The sequence below is a fragment of the Poecilia formosa genome, unplaced genomic scaffold (genome assembly GCF_000485575.1).
Source record: "Poecilia formosa unplaced genomic scaffold, Poecilia_formosa-5.1.2 Scaffold10, whole genome shotgun sequence".
Classification (NCBI taxonomy): domain Eukaryota; kingdom Metazoa; phylum Chordata; class Actinopteri; order Cyprinodontiformes; family Poeciliidae; genus Poecilia; species Poecilia formosa.
The window spans coordinates 398,440-416,981 of NW_006799949.1; the positions used below are offsets into that span (position 1 = coordinate 398,440).

The 18,542-nt window shown below is 37.6% G+C and overlaps 1 protein-coding gene across 3 annotated transcripts in view; it reads left to right on the top strand.

Annotated features, from left to right (window-relative positions):
* Positions 1–17,714, top strand: part of adcyap1r1b (adenylate cyclase activating polypeptide 1b (pituitary) receptor type I) — a 23,061-nt gene extending 5,347 nt beyond the window's left edge. The window contains exons 2-14 of one of the 3 annotated variants that reach the window (XM_016664954.1): positions 5,360–5,492; positions 8,032–8,128; positions 8,987–9,100; positions 9,191–9,294; positions 9,402–9,499; positions 10,933–11,065; positions 11,165–11,318; positions 11,400–11,460; positions 11,542–11,611; positions 12,227–12,318; positions 12,440–12,569; positions 13,404–13,445; positions 14,580–17,714. In XM_016664954.1, coding sequence (XP_016520440.1) covers positions 5,436–5,492; positions 8,032–8,128; positions 8,987–9,100; positions 9,191–9,294; positions 9,402–9,499; positions 10,933–11,065; positions 11,165–11,318; positions 11,400–11,460; positions 11,542–11,611; positions 12,227–12,318; positions 12,440–12,569; positions 13,404–13,445; positions 14,580–14,954 — 1,527 coding nt within the window. In that variant the 5' untranslated portion in view covers positions 5,360–5,435 and the 3' untranslated portion in view covers positions 14,955–17,714. Of the gene's footprint in view, positions 1–5,359; positions 5,493–8,031; positions 8,129–8,986; positions 9,101–9,190; positions 9,298–9,401; positions 9,500–10,932; positions 11,066–11,164; positions 11,319–11,399; positions 11,461–11,541; positions 11,612–12,226; positions 12,319–12,439; positions 12,570–13,403; positions 13,446–14,579 lie in introns of all 3 variants that reach the window. The other 2 variants (XM_007540960.2, XM_007540969.2) reach the window with 2 other exon arrangements.
* The last annotated feature ends 828 nt before the right edge of the window (positions 17,715–18,542 follow it).

Sequence of the window (18,542 nt, forward strand, 5' to 3'; positions counted from 1 at the left end):
TATATAATGATTATGCATGTCTAATGTCCCGAATCTGTACTCAAAACTCATTCATATCATCATCATCAGTTTGTTTCCCTGCTATGCCACAGACTCCATACAATGTAGTGTATTCAACTCACCTGCCGTTGGATTAACCCTATGCGTTTCACCTGCTCTTTTTCTAGTATAAACTTCATTGTGCTATTTAGTCACTGCCAGAATGTCGAAAGCCATAGTGTGTGAAAATATATCCAGTGGTGTTGCCTATTTTGATTCCTCATTTTCTGTCTATCCTTCGTTCCCTGGATTTGACCTCTCACCTTGCCCCTCTGGGCATGTACTTCCTGGTTTTCCACTCTGATTTTGATCACTGACTCTCGCATTTTTCCTGCTCCCTTTTTAATCATCCTAAAATCTGCATTTCTGAGAACAACCCCTTCCGGTCCCCTAACCGAGCTCTGTCTTGCTAGATTAGATTTGTCAGTTTTGTGGATTTTATGTGCACTGTCTTGGATTTCCCATCGCACGCTGGCTTTCCCCAAAAGTTATTGTTGCCTCACTCAGATCTCCACAATCTGGATCAGAGCACCAGCGTCATCCTTTTGAGCTGCTAATTAGTGCTCCTCTGCCATTTCTGTACTCCCACCAAAATTGTTGCTTTTAATAAACTTCTTAAGCATTTCCTGTGGTGATTGTCATTTTGGGTCCTCAGAGTCAAGCAATTACAGAAAACAACTTTCCTTGTTTATTAATTAAATGAATTTTAAGTTGCATGTATGCCTCCATTTGGGTGTATTTAATAAATATCCTGGGTATAAACCTTAGATACTTTGGTCTAATGATGCCTTTCAACCTAAAACCATAAAAAACTAGTTTTAAAGCAAACTATCATACTTTGCCTCCATCTCTTCACCAGCGCTAACAAAAAAAAATTAACACTTCCTTTAGTTTATTTTGGTTGCTGCGAAGTGTTTTTCCTCTGTCGCCATAACCTCTGCCTCTGTTCACTGACAGTCTCTGTTTCAGTGTTGCCCTTTCCGTAATTCTTAACAAGGCACAGTTTCCTATGTAATAACTATTAATCGCTAATGATGCTGAATGAGATCTAAGTACAGAAGCTGAAATTTTACAAATTGATAATGAACTTTATTCTGCATCCAAAGTGCAACTGAATCAAATGAATAATTATTGACCAGGCCTTTGCAGAACTTACTGACATGTCCAAGAGATTATTTGTTTATTTGTTTAGGTGTGTTGGAGCAGTGATGCATCTAAAAGTTGCAAGACAGTAGCTGCGTTTCCACAGAATTGTGCAAATTGAAATTACAAAGATAAATTCCTTTAATGCTAACATGTCAAAACTAAAATAAAATAAAAAAAATCACATAAAAAAAACAAAAAATATTTCCCCTTAGATCTATTTCACAAAACATTTTTTCATGAGTCACGTGATCAACAGCTGGATGTTACTACTGGTGAAAACAAGTAGGAGGATGATGATTTTATTTTATTTTTTCAGACAATGTGTAGCTGGATCCAAGATAACTCTCACAGCACTGCACAGTTCATAAAAAGTTATGTCATTTGAACGCGTTGAATCCATAGCTCTTCTTTAAAACCGCAGACTGCAATTTCCTTAAAATGCTGCATATATGGCCGCTTCAGATTTTACAGAACTTGCTGCTCCAACGCCTGAATAAGACGTCAAAGTCTCCTGTAATGGCTGATAGATGATTGCTAGCACCAAGGCTGATTTATGAATATATTTCATGTAACTGTTTACATCCATCACTCCCATGATTCCATTCGTATTTAATAAAAACACAGCAACTCGAAATTGTATTTTTTTCAACATTAGGAGTATAGAGACAAAGATTTGTAGTGGAAGTGCAGCTAGTGGCACACAAGGATTGGAGTTACAAATACCAGCTGTAAAATTAAATTATATAATCCCAATAACACAACAGCTTTAACTCCCAGATCACTAGAGCCCAAAAAATATCTACCAAAAAACCTGTGGTTTAGTCCAACATTCTAAGATAAGACCAAGAAAGGGTTCTGGAAAAATCAACAAACAATGACAAATTACAGATGTAAAATATGTAAAATCAAAAAAAGTCATTATGTGGTTAGGATCTTTACTTTTTTAACAATATGTATTTAATTACTGGTTTGGTGTTTTGGGACACTATCTGTTTACGTGTCTCAGGATGATGTGATATTATTTTAATGGATCCTTTTGGGGGTTTCTTTTGCTTCAAAGTGTGTTTTCCTCAGACTTGTGGTGGCCCAGTTCCCAAATGAATTGTGGGAAAGACGGAACCTATTGGGAGCGAGAAACCAGGCCAGTTTTCATATCCATCCTCTGTCCATTCCTCTCGGCCAACAAATTAACCAAGTCATGTCTTGGTGTATTAATTCCTCTCATAATTCTTTGAGCTAAATTTGGCGACATGGACTTGAGTGACTTGCAGAGATATTCGGAGGGAATTAGACCGTCTGAAGCTGGATTAACACATTAGATGATAAATCCTGAAGCAGAGAGTCAATTTAGTTCTCTCAATGACAGATAAAGAGAAGAATTTCAGAGGATGAAGTCAGGGTGGCTTTCAAATCCTGACAAAACCGTGTCCCGAAGGGCAAAACTGCTCTCACTTAAGACAAAAGTGGGTTACGCCGCTCTCTCCTTTCCATCTTCCTTGTCTATCCAACGCCGCGTTTCATCACAGAATTTTCAAAGCGTTTCTGCAGAGAGCGCTGCAGCAATACAGGTGATTGATCATCACTGTGTTTCCTGTTTATTCCCGAGGGAAATAACTCCTCTCCCTGAGAGGATTCATCACGGCTAAGACAAGCACCCACTCACATTCTCAAACTTTTTTTCTCCTCCTTTTCGGTGCTGCTTTCCTCACACGCGCGAGTGGAGCCCAGTGTGAATGAAGTGTGCGCTTGCAATTAATCTGGAGGATGGACGTGCCTGTGTGTGTGTTGTTTTAATCAAGTACTTTTTAAGCAAAGTTTCAGACATTACACACGCTCAGGCTGACTGAGTTGAACATGAAAGCTACTGAGACTCATTAAACCGCTGATTACAGCTCAGAGAGGACGGTCGTGAGCAGCTGCTGAGCTCACAGTCACGGACAAAAAAAAAAAAAAAAAAAACACACCCACACATTCCGATTTCCATTTTTAACCAACTTTAAACATCGTGTGTGTTTTGTTGAGCTGCTTACACAGCTGTTTCCAACATGGTGTAGGTGTCTCTTTGAGTTTAAGTGAAACATATTGTATTCAAATTGTCCTTGGGCAGTAATATGGTAATTTGTATCTTGGAGTATGCAGGAACAGGCAGTATAACTTTAAAAATCGCCACTATAAATGCTGAGTCCCTTTTTATGTTATGGCCTAGAAAAAGTTTGAAAAAACACAGTGGGAACTAGAAGAGAACAGATTTTTTTGTTTTTGTTTGTAATTTTCACATATAAAAATCCAAAAAGTGCTTTTAAATCCTTCCATTAAAGCTCTGCCTATATGTCTAAGACCTTGCTCAAGAAAGGAAGTCCCCCAGAATGATCCTGCCACTACCATGTTTCACCATGTGAATTAGGTTTCCACCAAACATGGATTATGCATGTTGGTAGTTTGGCATTTCCTTGTAGGTTGTGGTTGCAGCAAAACTTTAAACAATATTTCCTGTGAATTTCTTCTTACTACTCTACTCTGGCGGCCAGAGTAGATTGATGGTTGTTACTGTATATCAGCAGAGTCTCCCAGCTGAGCTATGGATCTCTGCAACTCTTCCATACTTACCCTGAGTCGATTTGCTGCTCCTCTGATTACGCTTCTCCTTGCCCAGCATGTCACCATTTAAGTAAGTTTATATTATATGAGGCTGCACAGTGGCGCAGTTGGTAGAGCTGTTGCCTTGCAGCAAGAAGGTTCTGGGTTCAATTCCCAGCCCCAGTCTTTCTGCATGGAGTTTGCATGTTCTCCCTGTGCATGCATGGGTTCACTCCAGGTACTCCAGTTTCCTCCCACAGTCCAAAAACATGACAGTCAGGTTAATTGGCCTCTCCAAATTGTGTGTGTGCATGGTTGTTTGTCCTGTGTGTCTCTGTGTTGCCCTGCAACAAGGGTTTAAAAGGGCTTATCTCGCCTGGAACTTTAGCTGGAGATAGGCACCAGCACCCCTCCTGACCCCACTAGGGGACAAGGGTGTAAAGAAGATGGATGGATATATTGTATGAAATCTTGTTGCTTCATTTTGTGACACTAGGTAACTCAAGCAATTTGAGTTTAATGTTTTCTCCCCAAATTTGTTTTTCTACATTTAATTTGAAATATTTGCTGTTGCTCCCGTAAAAGGAAACATAGTCAAATCCAAGAGAGTCTATTTCCAGTTGAGCAGAAAAAGAAGCAGGAGGAGGCTGCAGGTCCACGTGCTCAAGTTGAGATCCAAACTCAGCAGCTCTCCCAGTCGTTGCCACTGACAACGCTTGCTGCTGGCAGGGTTAGGTGGAGTAGGAATGCCAAGCTGCCATGATCTCCCTGCGGGACGAGGCCCGAGCGCCTGGTCCTGCTACTTGGCTTTGTTCAGCAAAACCCTGCTGGCTTGACTCACCATGCTGCATGCACCCAAGCCTATTAAACACTCACATTCACAAGCTTGTAATTGGACCATTTTCATCAGAAAGCATCAACTGCAGAAAAAACAGAGTACAGTTTACATAATTGGTTAATCATATTGATTAACAATATGATTGATTTTTTTATGTACAAAATCAGAGACAGTGTCTTTTGGTAGAAACTGTTTTAAATATGCATAAATGTCTTTGAAAAGTGTTACACTTTGTTTTCTTTGCTCTAAACCCATCTGGACCTTATATTAGGAAACAAGTCATGTTTTGTGACAAGACTTTTAAAAAAGAAAGTTCGAATGCATAATAATATGCAATAGCATGAATAAAATACAACCATAAAAGCCTTTATTGCCCCACTATCTGGACATTCAGGTGAACCAGCAGCAAAAAATAAATAAATAAATAAAAAAGCTAAAAACATAAGAGCCTATACAGTGAGGGCAATTTTACAACTCAAGAGAAATAACACTGCACAGTCAGTAAAATCTGCATTTAAATACATTTGTAACTGAGTAGGGATGTTTAAAAAATGTGTATATCTGCATAGAAAGCATCAACAGACAATCACTCACCATTATTTTCTCTGAGTTGAAAGAGATTCAGAGTTGAACTTAGTTTAATAGAGTTTTGTGGATTTTTTATTCAGGTGTACACTTCAAAAATACAGCTTGTTGCATTGCAAAAGGGCCAAGTGATGAGAAAGGACGTAACATCTTTCTTTCCCACGCTGGTTTCAGATCCCGAGGTGAACTGACATCCCGCTGTGTGGCGTCTGTGCAGCTGCAGAAACTCTGGAAGCTACTGAAGAACAAAATGTTTGCTGTTAAAATCAACTTCCTAACCCTCGCCCTTCTTCTAATTTTGCCTTTGGTAAGTTCTACATTTTTCTGATTCATGTTTCAGTTGACAGTGGATCATCATCAGGATCAGAAGCCGGCTTAAGATCTGAATCTAACTCAGATCCTGTTTGACAGTTCGCAAATTACCAAAGTAGTGGGATCAAAACAGGGCTTCACTCTGTTTATGTTCACAGCAGAACATAGAGAAGGCTTGTTCTGATTTCAGCTCGTGTTATTCTTTTTTAAATAATAAAGTTAATTTAAAAATGAATTATTTGTTTTAAAAAAATGTTTTCAAAGTGGATTGGATATAGACCAAGAATTGGATGGACAAGTTATAAAGTATTGTAAATTTTCTCTAATCAAATGGTTATGAATGGAAATGTGATCTTTCCTCTTGGCAATAAGGCTATATCCTATTTTTGAAACAGACTCATCTTTTATGCCCAGTCCATAAATTATCAATACAGAGGCTAATTCCATTAACCTAAATTCTAACCTGTTCAATTTATTGCAAAACCATTTATTATTTATATTTGGGGTCATTGTATTGCTCAAACCAATCCAACCCAGCTGTGTACAAGTTTGAACCATCTGGTAAATAATTTGAGGTGTGTTTGAAATAATCCTATTCCATTGTGTGAGGCAGCAGAACTGCTGGTGCTAAGGCATTCATGCAGCATGATGCTACCATCTCAGGATTGAAAGCCTCCCTGTGACTCCCACAGACATGGTCATTGTGGATTTTTCTTGCCTAGCCACAAAATTCCTCTCTAGAAGAATGACATGTGTAGCTCCTCACATGAACAAATCCCCACATGAATCCTCAGCATGAATGAAACTACACACTTCATTCATGCTCAGTTTGTTAATTTAAGAGCAAGGACTTCTGTTGCGGTCAGCACCCACTTAGTGTATGGTGATACAAACTAACTTCAGTGGATAGTAACATTGATGTTCCAGAATTTTCTAGTGAATGCTAAGACAAAGCACTGGTAATGTCAATTCCCTGTCTTCTTATGGGAGTTATTGGGATGATGCAGACAGATGTTTGTGACACCGCCTGTCTTCTGCACAAGTGAATCATCAGTTTAAGTGTAGGAAAATAAAGTAAACCAACCGAGTCAGCTGCAGGTGTTAACATCATCTGAATAAATTCAGCAAACAAGGATTGATTTTCACACACTTAAAGTAACCATATGGAGTGTCTGCGTCAATAATTCATTGATCAGCATGTGGCAGGAACAATGGATAAAGATCTTCTCTCATCGTTTATTCAGTGTTTGTTCAGCGTTATTCTGGGCTGTTAACTGTTAAAAGTTCATCATTCCTGATTGGTCATAAAAACTGTCCATGATTGTGCTTTTTTGTGTGTTATTTACGGGACAGGAGATATCACGAGCCCTCTGTTTTCTTTGGGATGAATCAGTTTCTAAATGTGCAGCTGGGTTTCCTTGGTTTCTCAAGATTATATATACAGTAACTTCACTAAAAGGCCTTGTTTAGATTTTGCTGTTGGAGGATTCTGTTACAAGTGGGCAGCTCTGAGCATGAGTCCTCACACCTGGCAGAAAAATAAGACTTAAATTAAAGTGATCAGACATAATTTTACAGGTTTTTGTCCAAAATAACACTTTATTTAGTTACAGTCTACAACCTTATTTCAAATTGCATTAAATTAATCTCTTCCTTTGAAGTTCAACATACTAATACCCCCTTATGAAAAAAAAACACAATTTGAAATTTTTGCAAAATTAATAAAAATAGAAAACTAAGCATTCACAATCTTTGCCAATGTCTTAACATGACTGTGTGAATCCTAACATGATTCACACGATTAATCTCTTTATTTATATACTTTTTTATCTATGTAGAAGTTCTGTATTTTATGCCTTTTCCTTTATTTTCATATTAAGCTCACCATATTTACATTGTTTTTATTGTGTGTATTAATACGTCAGTCTACTAGAGTCAGTTTGCTGTTTTGTTCATAACCACGTTTGACTTGTTCAGCACTTTGGTGACATTCAGTTGTTTTTAAATTGCTCTATAAATAAAGCTTTGACTTGACTTGATCTCTTTTCGCTGCTAAAACTCAATGTTTAAATGCTCCCCTGACACACTCTATAGCTTTGATGTGACGTATTCCTGACCGGCGCCTGCACTGAGACACAAAATTCACATAAAAAGACCAATTAAGTATCCCACTCAGCCTGCCTCACCTCTCAGAGGGGCCGTAAAAATGGTGTACGTGGTCGTATCTCAGAGCTGTGATCCTCTTTATGATCTCTATCCCCGATTGTGAAGACGTCACTGCAGCAGACACCTCTTTCTGTCCGTGTCTGAGCGTTTTAGCGATTGGGAGCAAGTCCTGGCCTGGACCAGTGTGAAAAAAGTGCATGCCTGAAAGCTTTTGTTTTCAGCAGACTAATGCGGTTATTCCAGGGTCAATTCACATTGGGATGGCTGCCAGCCGCTGTGCAATGATTTACTTAACTGTGCTTAACCAGTTCCCCAAGCGATGACCTCTGCTATTTGTGTGTGGGTTTTTTTTCTATTCTATTTTTCAGGGTTCGAGGCAACAGGTCCCCTCTAACTGCGTCATCAAGAGGGAGCAGGAGAAATGTATGGAGATGATGGCTCTGGAACATTCAGACTCAGAATTTGGTAGGTTCTTAATTCCTTACCAACATAGTAATTGTTCTTCTACCAGTTTTCAATGAGGAGCTAATTAAAATAAAGTAACACTGAGATTAATAATTAGAACATCTTTAGGGTCGTCACACTAATGAACAGTAGATAGTTCTACCAGCTGTGGTTAACACTGACCTGCTTTGTCTGTAGGGAGATGATAAAATGTTTCTCTGCGCTCCCCTGTGTGTGTAAATCTGCCTTATTAGATGCATGAAAACAATGAGAAATCATTGTTTTTCAGCCTGTGTCTCCAGTTTTTATACAGAGATCCTGATGGTTTTGAGACTTTAAAGTTGTCTCATGATGATGATGAAAATTCAATCAGATTAGTGACTGATGGGCATCTCTCCTGCAGTAAGTATGGAGGACGAGGGGGAGATTAGACTGAGCAGCTTTTCTTCACTATGTTCTCTGATTTACATGGTCAGAAATAATAAGAAAGTGTTTCAGCCTTTTTTATGTTTTGGCTGATTTAGGCATTAAGGCAAGTGATGCAATATGATATTAGCTGATTATACTAGAAACACCCTATCTTGCTCTGAAAAAAAAAAAACATGAACAAATGTCTGCTTGCTATGTGTTTTTCTGGGAAATAAAGTGGCATATGTATCATTATATAAAAAAAACTAAATACAAAAACAGAAAAACAGAACAGTAATTTAGTTTAGTAGAAAACATCTCTTATTTCATAAGGAAAATAAATGTGTTATTCTACAATTCGCTAATAGCCAACCAACCGGGCGCTGAACTTATAAAGTGGTATTTTGGTGTTTTTGTGAATGTGCCTTTTAAAATTAAAACCAGGTGCTTGTGTTCACGTTGTGTCCTCAGACTGTCCGTGGTTCTGGGACAATCTTACATGTTGGCAGCCAGCCAAGGTAGGGGATGTGATCCAGATGAACTGTCCAGAACTCTTCTCTCAGTTCATGAGCGAGGAAGACTACGGTCAGTCCTGTCATATTATTATATTTACTAAAAGCTATGTACACAGTTATTTCATTAAGGAAATAACTGCCTTTTTTTCTGTGCCAACAGAACTGGGGAAGGTGAGTCGTAACTGCACAGAGTTTGGCTGGTCAGAGCTCTTTCCTCATTATATTGAAGCCTGCCTGTACGAGGAAGGAAACAGCAGCCACCCCCCCGTGAGTTTACCACTGGCTGTCAGGTTCAGACCTTCATATCAGAGCCTCTGCACTCAGTTCTTATTGTATTCATGTTTTGTTTTTGTTTTTTATTTTTATTTCAGGATATGTATTATGTGTCAGTGAAGGCTCTGTATACAGTGGGCTACAGCACCTCTCTGGTGTCCCTCACCACAGCTATGGTCATCCTGTGCAGATTCAGGTGAGACTTTCAGAAGAAGGAAAATTGTGTTATTGATGTGTTGCCCATTTGTTACAGATAAAAACATAAAGTAATGCTTAAATAGTTTAATGTGGCTAAAGCTAAAAAAAAAAAGTCAGATTGAAAGTCAGAAGGCCATGCAAATAAAGCTACTAAGAATAATCCATCTAATCAAAAGTCAAAAAGAAAAGATAACAAGGAAAATACTTGATACCTTGATGTGCTTTTTTTTTTTTTTTTTTTTTTTTTCATTGCACAATGTACCAACAATGGTGTGTTAGAAGTGATCCAGTAGCTGCTTGAAGATAGCAAGAATCACATTTAAAGAGTCTAAGGTCAAATTTGATTCTGTGCTATCATCTGTGTTGGTGTGACTGCAGAGTGTGCAAGGCTCGGGGGGCAAAAACAGTTTCACAAACTGTCTGTATGGATGTTTGGGGTCTGAATCTGCCTGAGGGGAGTGCGATGAAGAGGTGATTCAGTTATTCAGGGATGTGTGGGGTCCCGCAGGACTTTTGGGACCCTTGTGAGGAACCAGCTGCCCAGGGTGCTGGACGCTGCCCAGCAAAATGAAAATGCTGCCAAAATGATGATTATGATGTTACAATTACTGCAAAACCAATAAGTGGAAAATTAGTAATCTGCCATTTGGATAAAAAGAAACATTATCTTGTGTAGCAAAACAGTAGATATGCTAACATCCATTATGATGAATGGATTCAGGTGATGAGCAAGTTGTTGGAAACCAGCTTCCCAAACGTCAGTCATGCAAATAAGTTCATTAGCATTTCGGTTCAGTTTCTTTGCCCTTGATGATTTTTGCATCATATTTTCTTTGATGATCAAATAGTGCAGGCAGAGTGGCTTTAGCATGGCCTCTGACTAGTTTCTCATCAACTTTGTTCAGTTTAAGCCTTAAAAAACCTTAAAACAAAACATTAAGGATAATTTCCTAAGTTGCTTTTTTTGCATGGATGACACTGACAGCACTATGTTTTAATAGGGTTCTCAGTAGCTGCTTATAAAGTAGCTAGTAAGTTGATAATTAAATTGAAAATTTTGTATGGTTCTATTTTTAACAAATTTAAATATATATATATATATATATATATTTCCACTTAATTATGCATCATTTTGTGTTGGTCTATGATATACTATTAAAATACATTATAGTTTTTGGTTGTAATGTGAAAAGGTTTGCATGCTATGAATACTTTGTACAAGGGAGCAAATTAAAAAAAAATAAAATCACAACATCCTAAAACAGAGACGTTATGTTTGTGAACTAAGTCCCAATATGAGCTTTTTCTGACCCATTGCATTTATATTTCTTTTTACTAACAATTGATAATGTTTATCAGCAGACAAAATAAATTTGTAAATACTTGAATTTGAGCATCTTCAGCATGCAAAGCTCTTTGGTTTCCTCACAGGAAGCTGCACTGCACCAGGAACTTCATCCACATGAACCTATTCGTGTCGTTCATCCTGAGAGCAATTTCTGTCTTCATCAAAGACAGCGTGCTTTACGCAGAGGAAGACAGCGACCACTGCTTCATACACACTGTAAGTTACATAAAGACACGCGCGCGCACACACACACACACACAGGTCTTTTTTTCCTCTTGGTGATTCTTAGCTCTCTGCTTTCCATCCTTCCTGAAGCTGGAGTGTCGAGCTGTGATGATATTCTTCCACTACTGCGTCCTCTCCAACTACTTCTGGCTCTTCATCGAGGGTCTGTACCTCTTCACTTTACTGGTGGAGACTTTCTTCCCTGAAAAGAGATACTTCTACTGGTACATTGTCATCGGCTGGGGTGAGATCTTTAAACCTAGCCTGAATGAGGTGGTCAAACCTTTGATGCATTGATTACATCAGTGTTGGTGATTTTCAACAGGAACGCCAACAGTGTGTGTGACCATCTGGGCGGTCCTGAGGCTGCACTACGATGACATAGGGTTGGTTCTAAATAAATGATGAAAGAAATCTTTTTGCTGAGGTTTGTGTGTGCATGTTGTGAATATTTTTTGCTCTCTCAGGTGTTGGGACATGAATGACAACGCTGCCATCTGGTGGGTGATAAAGGGACCAGTTCTGGCTTCAATTATGGTGAGAAATTATGATAAAAAAAACACAACATACATTGTCTCGACAATATATACCGTTTTACGGTTTCCACATTTTGTCCCATTACAGAGTTCTTCCAAAGCCAATTTGAGTACAGTTTTCTTTAAATTGAGAGGTTTTCTTGTGTCTTTAATGCCTGAATGGTGGTGTAGTATATATATGTGACATTCAAAATAGTGTTTAATCAATTGAATTTACCCAAGTTGAGCATAATCACGTTGTTGAAGGTTTTCAAGGATTATTGGTGGAAAGCAGAAGCACCTGAGCTGTTTTGAGTGGAATGGGGATAGATGTGTACTTATGATGTTCAAATGTTTACATGCTTTAAAATGAACAAAAAAATATTACAAAATTCATGTTTGGTGATTTTGTGTAAATGAAAGAAAATAAAACATATTTGTTTTAGAATATCTAAGTAAAAATCTGGTAAAAAGGAAATGGGTACAAGTCAATGGTGAAAGTATTTTGATAAAAGATTTTCTATCGTTGGATGCTTTACACAGTTAGATCAAATAAATTTGAATATTAATGTGAGTACTGCCACAGTTTTTCTATTATTGACACAGATTAGTGAAATTTTTCTGTGTGTGTTTGCAGATCAATTTTGTACTCTTCATTGGTATCATCGTCATCCTCGTTCAGAAGCTGCAGTCCCCAGACATCGGTGGGAATGAGTCCAGTATTTACCTGTGAGTATATCTTATTTCACATTTTATGTCTGTTTCAAAAACATTTCAGACTAACAACAAGTGAAGCTTTATCACTACTTTGGCTTCTATAAGTGGGCTTATGTTGCACGCTGTGTTGCAGGAGACTGGCCCGTTCTACTCTGCTGCTGATCCCCCTGTTTGGGATCCACTACACCGTGTTCGCCTTCTCCCCGGAAAACGTCAGCAAGAGGGAACGTCTTGTCTTTGAACTCGGTCTCGGATCCTTTCAGGTGACTCCGTCCACTTCCTAAATAAATAAACTTGGCTTATTTACTCGCAGAGCTTTTACATAGAGAAATGTGTGACTTGAACCTGTGTCAGACTGAATCTACAAATTTAGGGTAATTTGATTGAGACATTTAAAAACATTACCTTGGTTTCCCCCCACTGATAGAGAGAATAAATACACATTCACTTGTTCTTTTTTCTGAATAATTATTTAATGTCTGTTGGAATCCATTTTCTAATGCACCAAAAGAAACGTTGTTCTTACTTATCTTTATCTTATTCTTCCTTCTCTTCATTTATTATTTCTTAAATTTGTCAAGAAAGAGACGAGATAAGGCATCAGAACTGAAAATACATACAAAACTAAACGTTTTTCAAAACTGAAATATCTGCTTGTGTTTGAATATAATTATGTCCTCTACTTCAAAATAGATTTTGTCTCGATGAGAAGTCAGAAAGACTTTATGCTCACAAACTAGGAAACTAGGATTTAATTTTCGCTCAGTTCTATAAAGTTTAATTCTGTACGGTTTTACAAATGCTAACTACTTTTGCAGGTCACTAAGTTGGCTTTCTAAATTAATCACACTATGCAACAATGGTACAATCTGGCATATTATATGTAGAGTTGCATCTCCTTTTAGAATTAACTTACATCGTTCTGCATAAATACTGTTTCATATTGCTAAGACATTTGTGTTGCAACTTTTATTGCAGTAGCTTAAAGTTTAACTGAAAAACTTACAAAAATCAAACTTGATTTAATGGCTGAAACGCAGAGGCTTGTTCTGCAGCAGATGTGGTTCAATGTTCAGTTGTGTTTTGTTTTCCTCCAGGGCTTTGTGGTGGCCGTTCTCTACTGCTTCCTGAACGGAGAGGTAAGTCTCAACTTAAACATTTCAAATCATCTCATTCAAGAAAGTGTATCAATACAAGTTTCAAGAAAAAATTAGCTCCAGATTCCAGATATTTAACTTACAAAACCTAAATTGGCTGGTTAGATTTTTTTTTATTTATTTTACTCCTTGAATTTATTTTTACTTAATAATTGTTATTTCTTGTTTATTGTTATTTTTTTTACTTAGAATTTCTTTGAAATGTGTAAATAACAATTCGCAATGAATTAAAGTTTATATTATATTAAATCTGTGAAGTTTGTTTGGATATAAACAGCTCATTATGCAGAAAGAATGACTTCATAATGTGAACGCAAAAACTATTTAGAGGTATTTCATTTGCAGTTATAGCAAAAATGCAAAGAAAGTCAAAGCTAAGTTTATAGTATATGTTAATAATAACAAGAATCATTTTTCTCCACACATTTTACCCATTAATTTATAATGGTGGTCTTTTACATGTGCATGTAAAAACAAAAAGGCTGTTGAAATTCATAAAAAAAAATAGTGAAGTATATAAATTGATGAGCAATAATACTTGTAACACAGAAGTATGGTGGATAAGAAAATATTTCTTTGATTGTAAATAGATAATAATGTAGACAAAGAAAAAGACACTAAGAAATTGTGATCTAAAATGTAGGAAATACCAAAAATAAAATAGAATAATACAAAAAAAAATCAAAAACCTTTACAAACCTTTACATCAATTAAAATTGAAATATTAAGTAATGTCATATTTTCTAGATCAAAATATGCTCAAAGCGAGCAAAATTTTGTTTTCTTGTTGCAGTTTTTAAATGTTTGTATTTATTCTTGATTCTGTATTTTCTGTTAGTCAGTTTTTTGTTAATAAATAATTGCAATAATTGATTACATGCTTTTTAAAATAGTTTTTAATCTTTAATCTTTTGGTAGAAATTACATGCAGTATTTAATGTTTTCCTTTAGTTTTTTAGCTTATTTGTTTGACATGCAGATGCTTTTGGAGCTATTTTTCCAGCAGGGAAAAGCAGATTTTGATTCAGCACAGATTACTTCAGGTCAGTCGTAGAGAATGAAGGGCAGAGAGCTCGTCTCTATCTAGCGCGGTCCATTAATAATGACCTTGTGAAGTATATCCCTCAAGGTGCAATCGGAGATCAAGAGGAAATGGCGCAGCTGGACGGTGAACAGGTACTTTGCTGTGGACCTGAAGCACCGGCATCCTTCGCTGGCGAGCAGTGGGGTGAACGGGGGGACGCAGCTGTCCATCCTCAGCAAGAGCAGCTCGCAGATCCGAATGTCCAGCCTGCAGGCCGAGACCCCGGCCACCTGAGCGGCCCCTGTGGGGATGTCTCTACCGGTCCTGCTGCCGCCGCTGACGACCCCAACCCGCCCACCATCGTCCCAATGACCAACCTCACCGACCCGTTCTTCAACACAGACCCTGATGAATCCACCATGGAGACACAGCTGAACTCCAGCGACCCCAAACAGCCTCTTATGTGAACCTGAATGTGCCAAATAAGGACTCACTGCACTCTGCTGTTTCCTGGCTGAAACATTAAGAAGCATCGCCATCTGTCTCTATGTGTTGTGATAGTTTTAAAAGTTGTCTGGTGCTGCTGAGCAACATGACGGGACCAGTCCGTTAATTAGGGACGTCCTCAAACTGTTGATTCCAGTCCGTCCAAATGTTCCTCAGCATTCCTGTTTAGCTAGTAGCTGCAAAAAGACACTAATCACAGAGCTGTAAATACATTAGAAGAGTGAGAGATTAATTTTCATTTTACATTGGGTTTTATTTACTTTGCAAAAAAAAATAAAAAAATCTTGTGTGACAGCTTCAGTGGCTTTGCAGGAGCTGCTGTTGTGACTGTCAGGATATCTTGTGCATTTTGAATCGGATTAATCCTGTCGCATAGATGACTGAAACGTTAGTGGAGAGTAAAAACAATAATCTGCGTTGCATCAAGCGAAATGTAACTGTGGCTTAAAGAGCTTACTCCAAATTCCTTGCCGACATTCAGGATAAATCTGCCTGTCTTTCACCGATTTCCAACACTGGTGTCTATAGCGACTTAAAGCTGCAAGACTAAATTCATGTAGTGACCTTTTAAAGGACAAAGAACCAGAGAGAACCTGCTGGTGTTTGTGTCTGGTTTCACCTATAACATAATTATTTAGACAAATGTTTGCAGCCAATATGATATAAAGTGACTATAAATGATTTATTAATATTATTCCTTACTGTCAAGCTGTGACTGCTCTACAGGGAACATGTGTGATGAATCCAAGCAGACAGAAGAATGTCAGGGAGAACAATAACCAGTGGTTTTCGGAAAGAAATGTTTTCTACTGTTATGTGAAAAGCCAAAACAGACGCAGGGTTTCGATTGAGACACGCTGAGGTTTGTCTAATACGACCACAAACACCTCTTTTCAAAACTTCAGCGCTGCTCAGAAGACAGCCACCAGTACAAAAAATGTCAATGAAAACATTGTGAGTTCATTTACTTGCATGAAGTTGAAGTAACTGTTGTTATGCAGTTGTTTTTGTCTTTTTTTCTCTCTCTTTTTTCTGAGAAGTCAGTGCTTTAACTGGATGCAAGGTTTATTTTAATGTTGAATGGGCTGCTGTGGAGACAGAGCTTTGCAATATTAATTATTCTGTCGCATCTACTGTCTCTCTAGCAGAGATAATGTAAAGGTCTTCAATGAAAGGTCTACATCCTCTGAAACCTCAATCACTTTCCAGTTTGTGTTTCTTGAGGTATTTGGTGTCTTGTTGCTTGAGAACCCAAGAGGAAGGATTATATAAAGTATGGTTTAAAAAAAATAAAGTACACCCTGTTTTAACTGTTTACATGTCACAATGATAAAATGATCTGGCTTTTATCAGGTTGTAAAATAATTTAGACCTACCTTCAAGTGTCAGAAGAGCATAACCAAGTCCACAGTACCGAAGATGAAGCAAAAATGAAGATGCTGTGTATGAAAACCTAAATACATCTTATACTGTAAATCAGCTACTTGTGGGACAGATTTTAGTAGCAGAAGCTCTAAATAGTCATTTTCTTGTTGTTCGACTGGATCAGCCTTTCACACAGCTCAGATTTTTTTTTTTTTTGCCACTCGTCTTTCCAACCATTCTTAAATCCATCAGTATTTACAGATGTTGTTTGTTTTTGCACAGACTTTCAATCAGATTGATGTTTAGACTTTGACTAGGACATTAAATACCTTCATTTTATTTATTTTTGCTTTTTCAGTCATTGTAGATTGGCTGCTGCGTTTGTCGTCGTCCTTTAAAGCTTCATACCTCCCCTACTGTACGTAACAGTTCATCTGCAGCTGCAAGTTCAACTGCAAGATGACCTTCCATGTTGTTTCCTTAATCCCACTTCACAGAAGCTACATCTATTCAGTATTTTCATCTGATTACTTTGCAAATGACCCCATCAGTCTTTTCCAGATGAACGGACCACAATTGTTTCTCTAAGGTTATTGCTGATGACTTTCCACCTTTTCATCTGTTAAATGTTCACCAGCTTTCAAAGAGGTGGCCACACTTGGTTATTTGATCAGATCTTTTAATAAGCAGAACCTGGCTTCTACATTCCTCCTTATGTCATAGTCAAACTAAAAGAGTCTACTTGACTTTCCCATCTTTGAGAGATAACTGTAAGGTAAATCTGTTGCGTTCTGGACGCCTGATGTTAGATCAAAAATACTTTTTACGACCTGGTTAAAAAAAGTTCATGTTTATTGTTGCCTGATACATAAAATCCTCCAAAATGAAAGAGGGTGTACTTTAATTTTAAGGTTACTGTGGTGTAATCCTCTTATTCCAAATATGACATATTTGATTACTCGCTGAGTTTTTGTTTTGGAGAGGTTGTTTTTGCAGATGTGTCCTTCTGTCCTCTGAATCTCAACGCTCCACACTGCTTTGTGTTGCCAGAAGTGCCTTCAAGCACAAAACCAGTATTCTGACTTCTGTTTAATAGAGTTTTCTTTGCTTTTAAAAAACAAAACTGCAAAGTAAAACAGGGGGTTAATGCACAGTTTTTCCTTGCTTGTGGCAAAAATCCTGTACTTAAAACATGGAAGCCTTGAGAGTACTTTAATCATGACTATTTAGTTGTTTTTACTAAAGCAGTGTTTTATCTTACAATTACACAAACACACTGTTCCCTACATCATATGTACACATTTCAGTGAAGTTTTATGCTTTTCAGGAGCTGTAATGGACTCCAGATATTTTTTTAAAAAACATGTAGATTGTGACATTTTCATTAAATGCCAATCATTTATTTATGCCAGATAATGACAGTATTGTATTGTTTTATGTATTCATTATACATAATTTGGTTCATTTTCAGACTAAACAGCATTTTCCTTTGGAGGCTAAAAATGACAAAATGGACCAAAACTGATGTATTTAAGCTTCATCACATCCCTTAACCATTCCTTCTTACACAGAAATGACTATTCCAGACATTCAACTTTGAGCACATATCAGTGTCATTCCCACACGCGTCTCACCCATGCAATGAGGGAAGAGCTGATCAGAAACTGTACCGTCCTGCTGTGCTGTGGTTCACCCTGAGCTGCAGTAATAGCAGCGCAGATCCAGCTGCAGCCGTAAGAGGGCCCTGTTCAATCTGGGGAAAGCTCTGGACAATCACGCATCACCTCCCCTCTGGCTCAGTTAAACATCCATCACAAACATTAAAGACAATCTTAACTGCTTTATTTCCTTTTGGCTGTTGAATAAAGGAGTTGGAGCCTTATATTGCCAGTACTATGTTGATGTCAGACAAAGGAGTTGCTATTATTATACCGCATCTATTATTTGAACTTGTTCTGAAGTATGAAGTAGTTAGTTGAAGTCTTCTGTAGCCAACAGTTGTGACTTAAACTGCAGTTTAAATGTGCAAAACAGAAACAAGCTGCAAATGTTGTACTTTGTAAATGTAAATTGAGTTTTATGTGAATAGCTGCCATCTAAAGATTTTATGTCGATTGTTCTCATGTTTTTAATATTATTTTTCTTAAATAGGGATTGTGTTATTAAATAAAGCCTCATGTAAT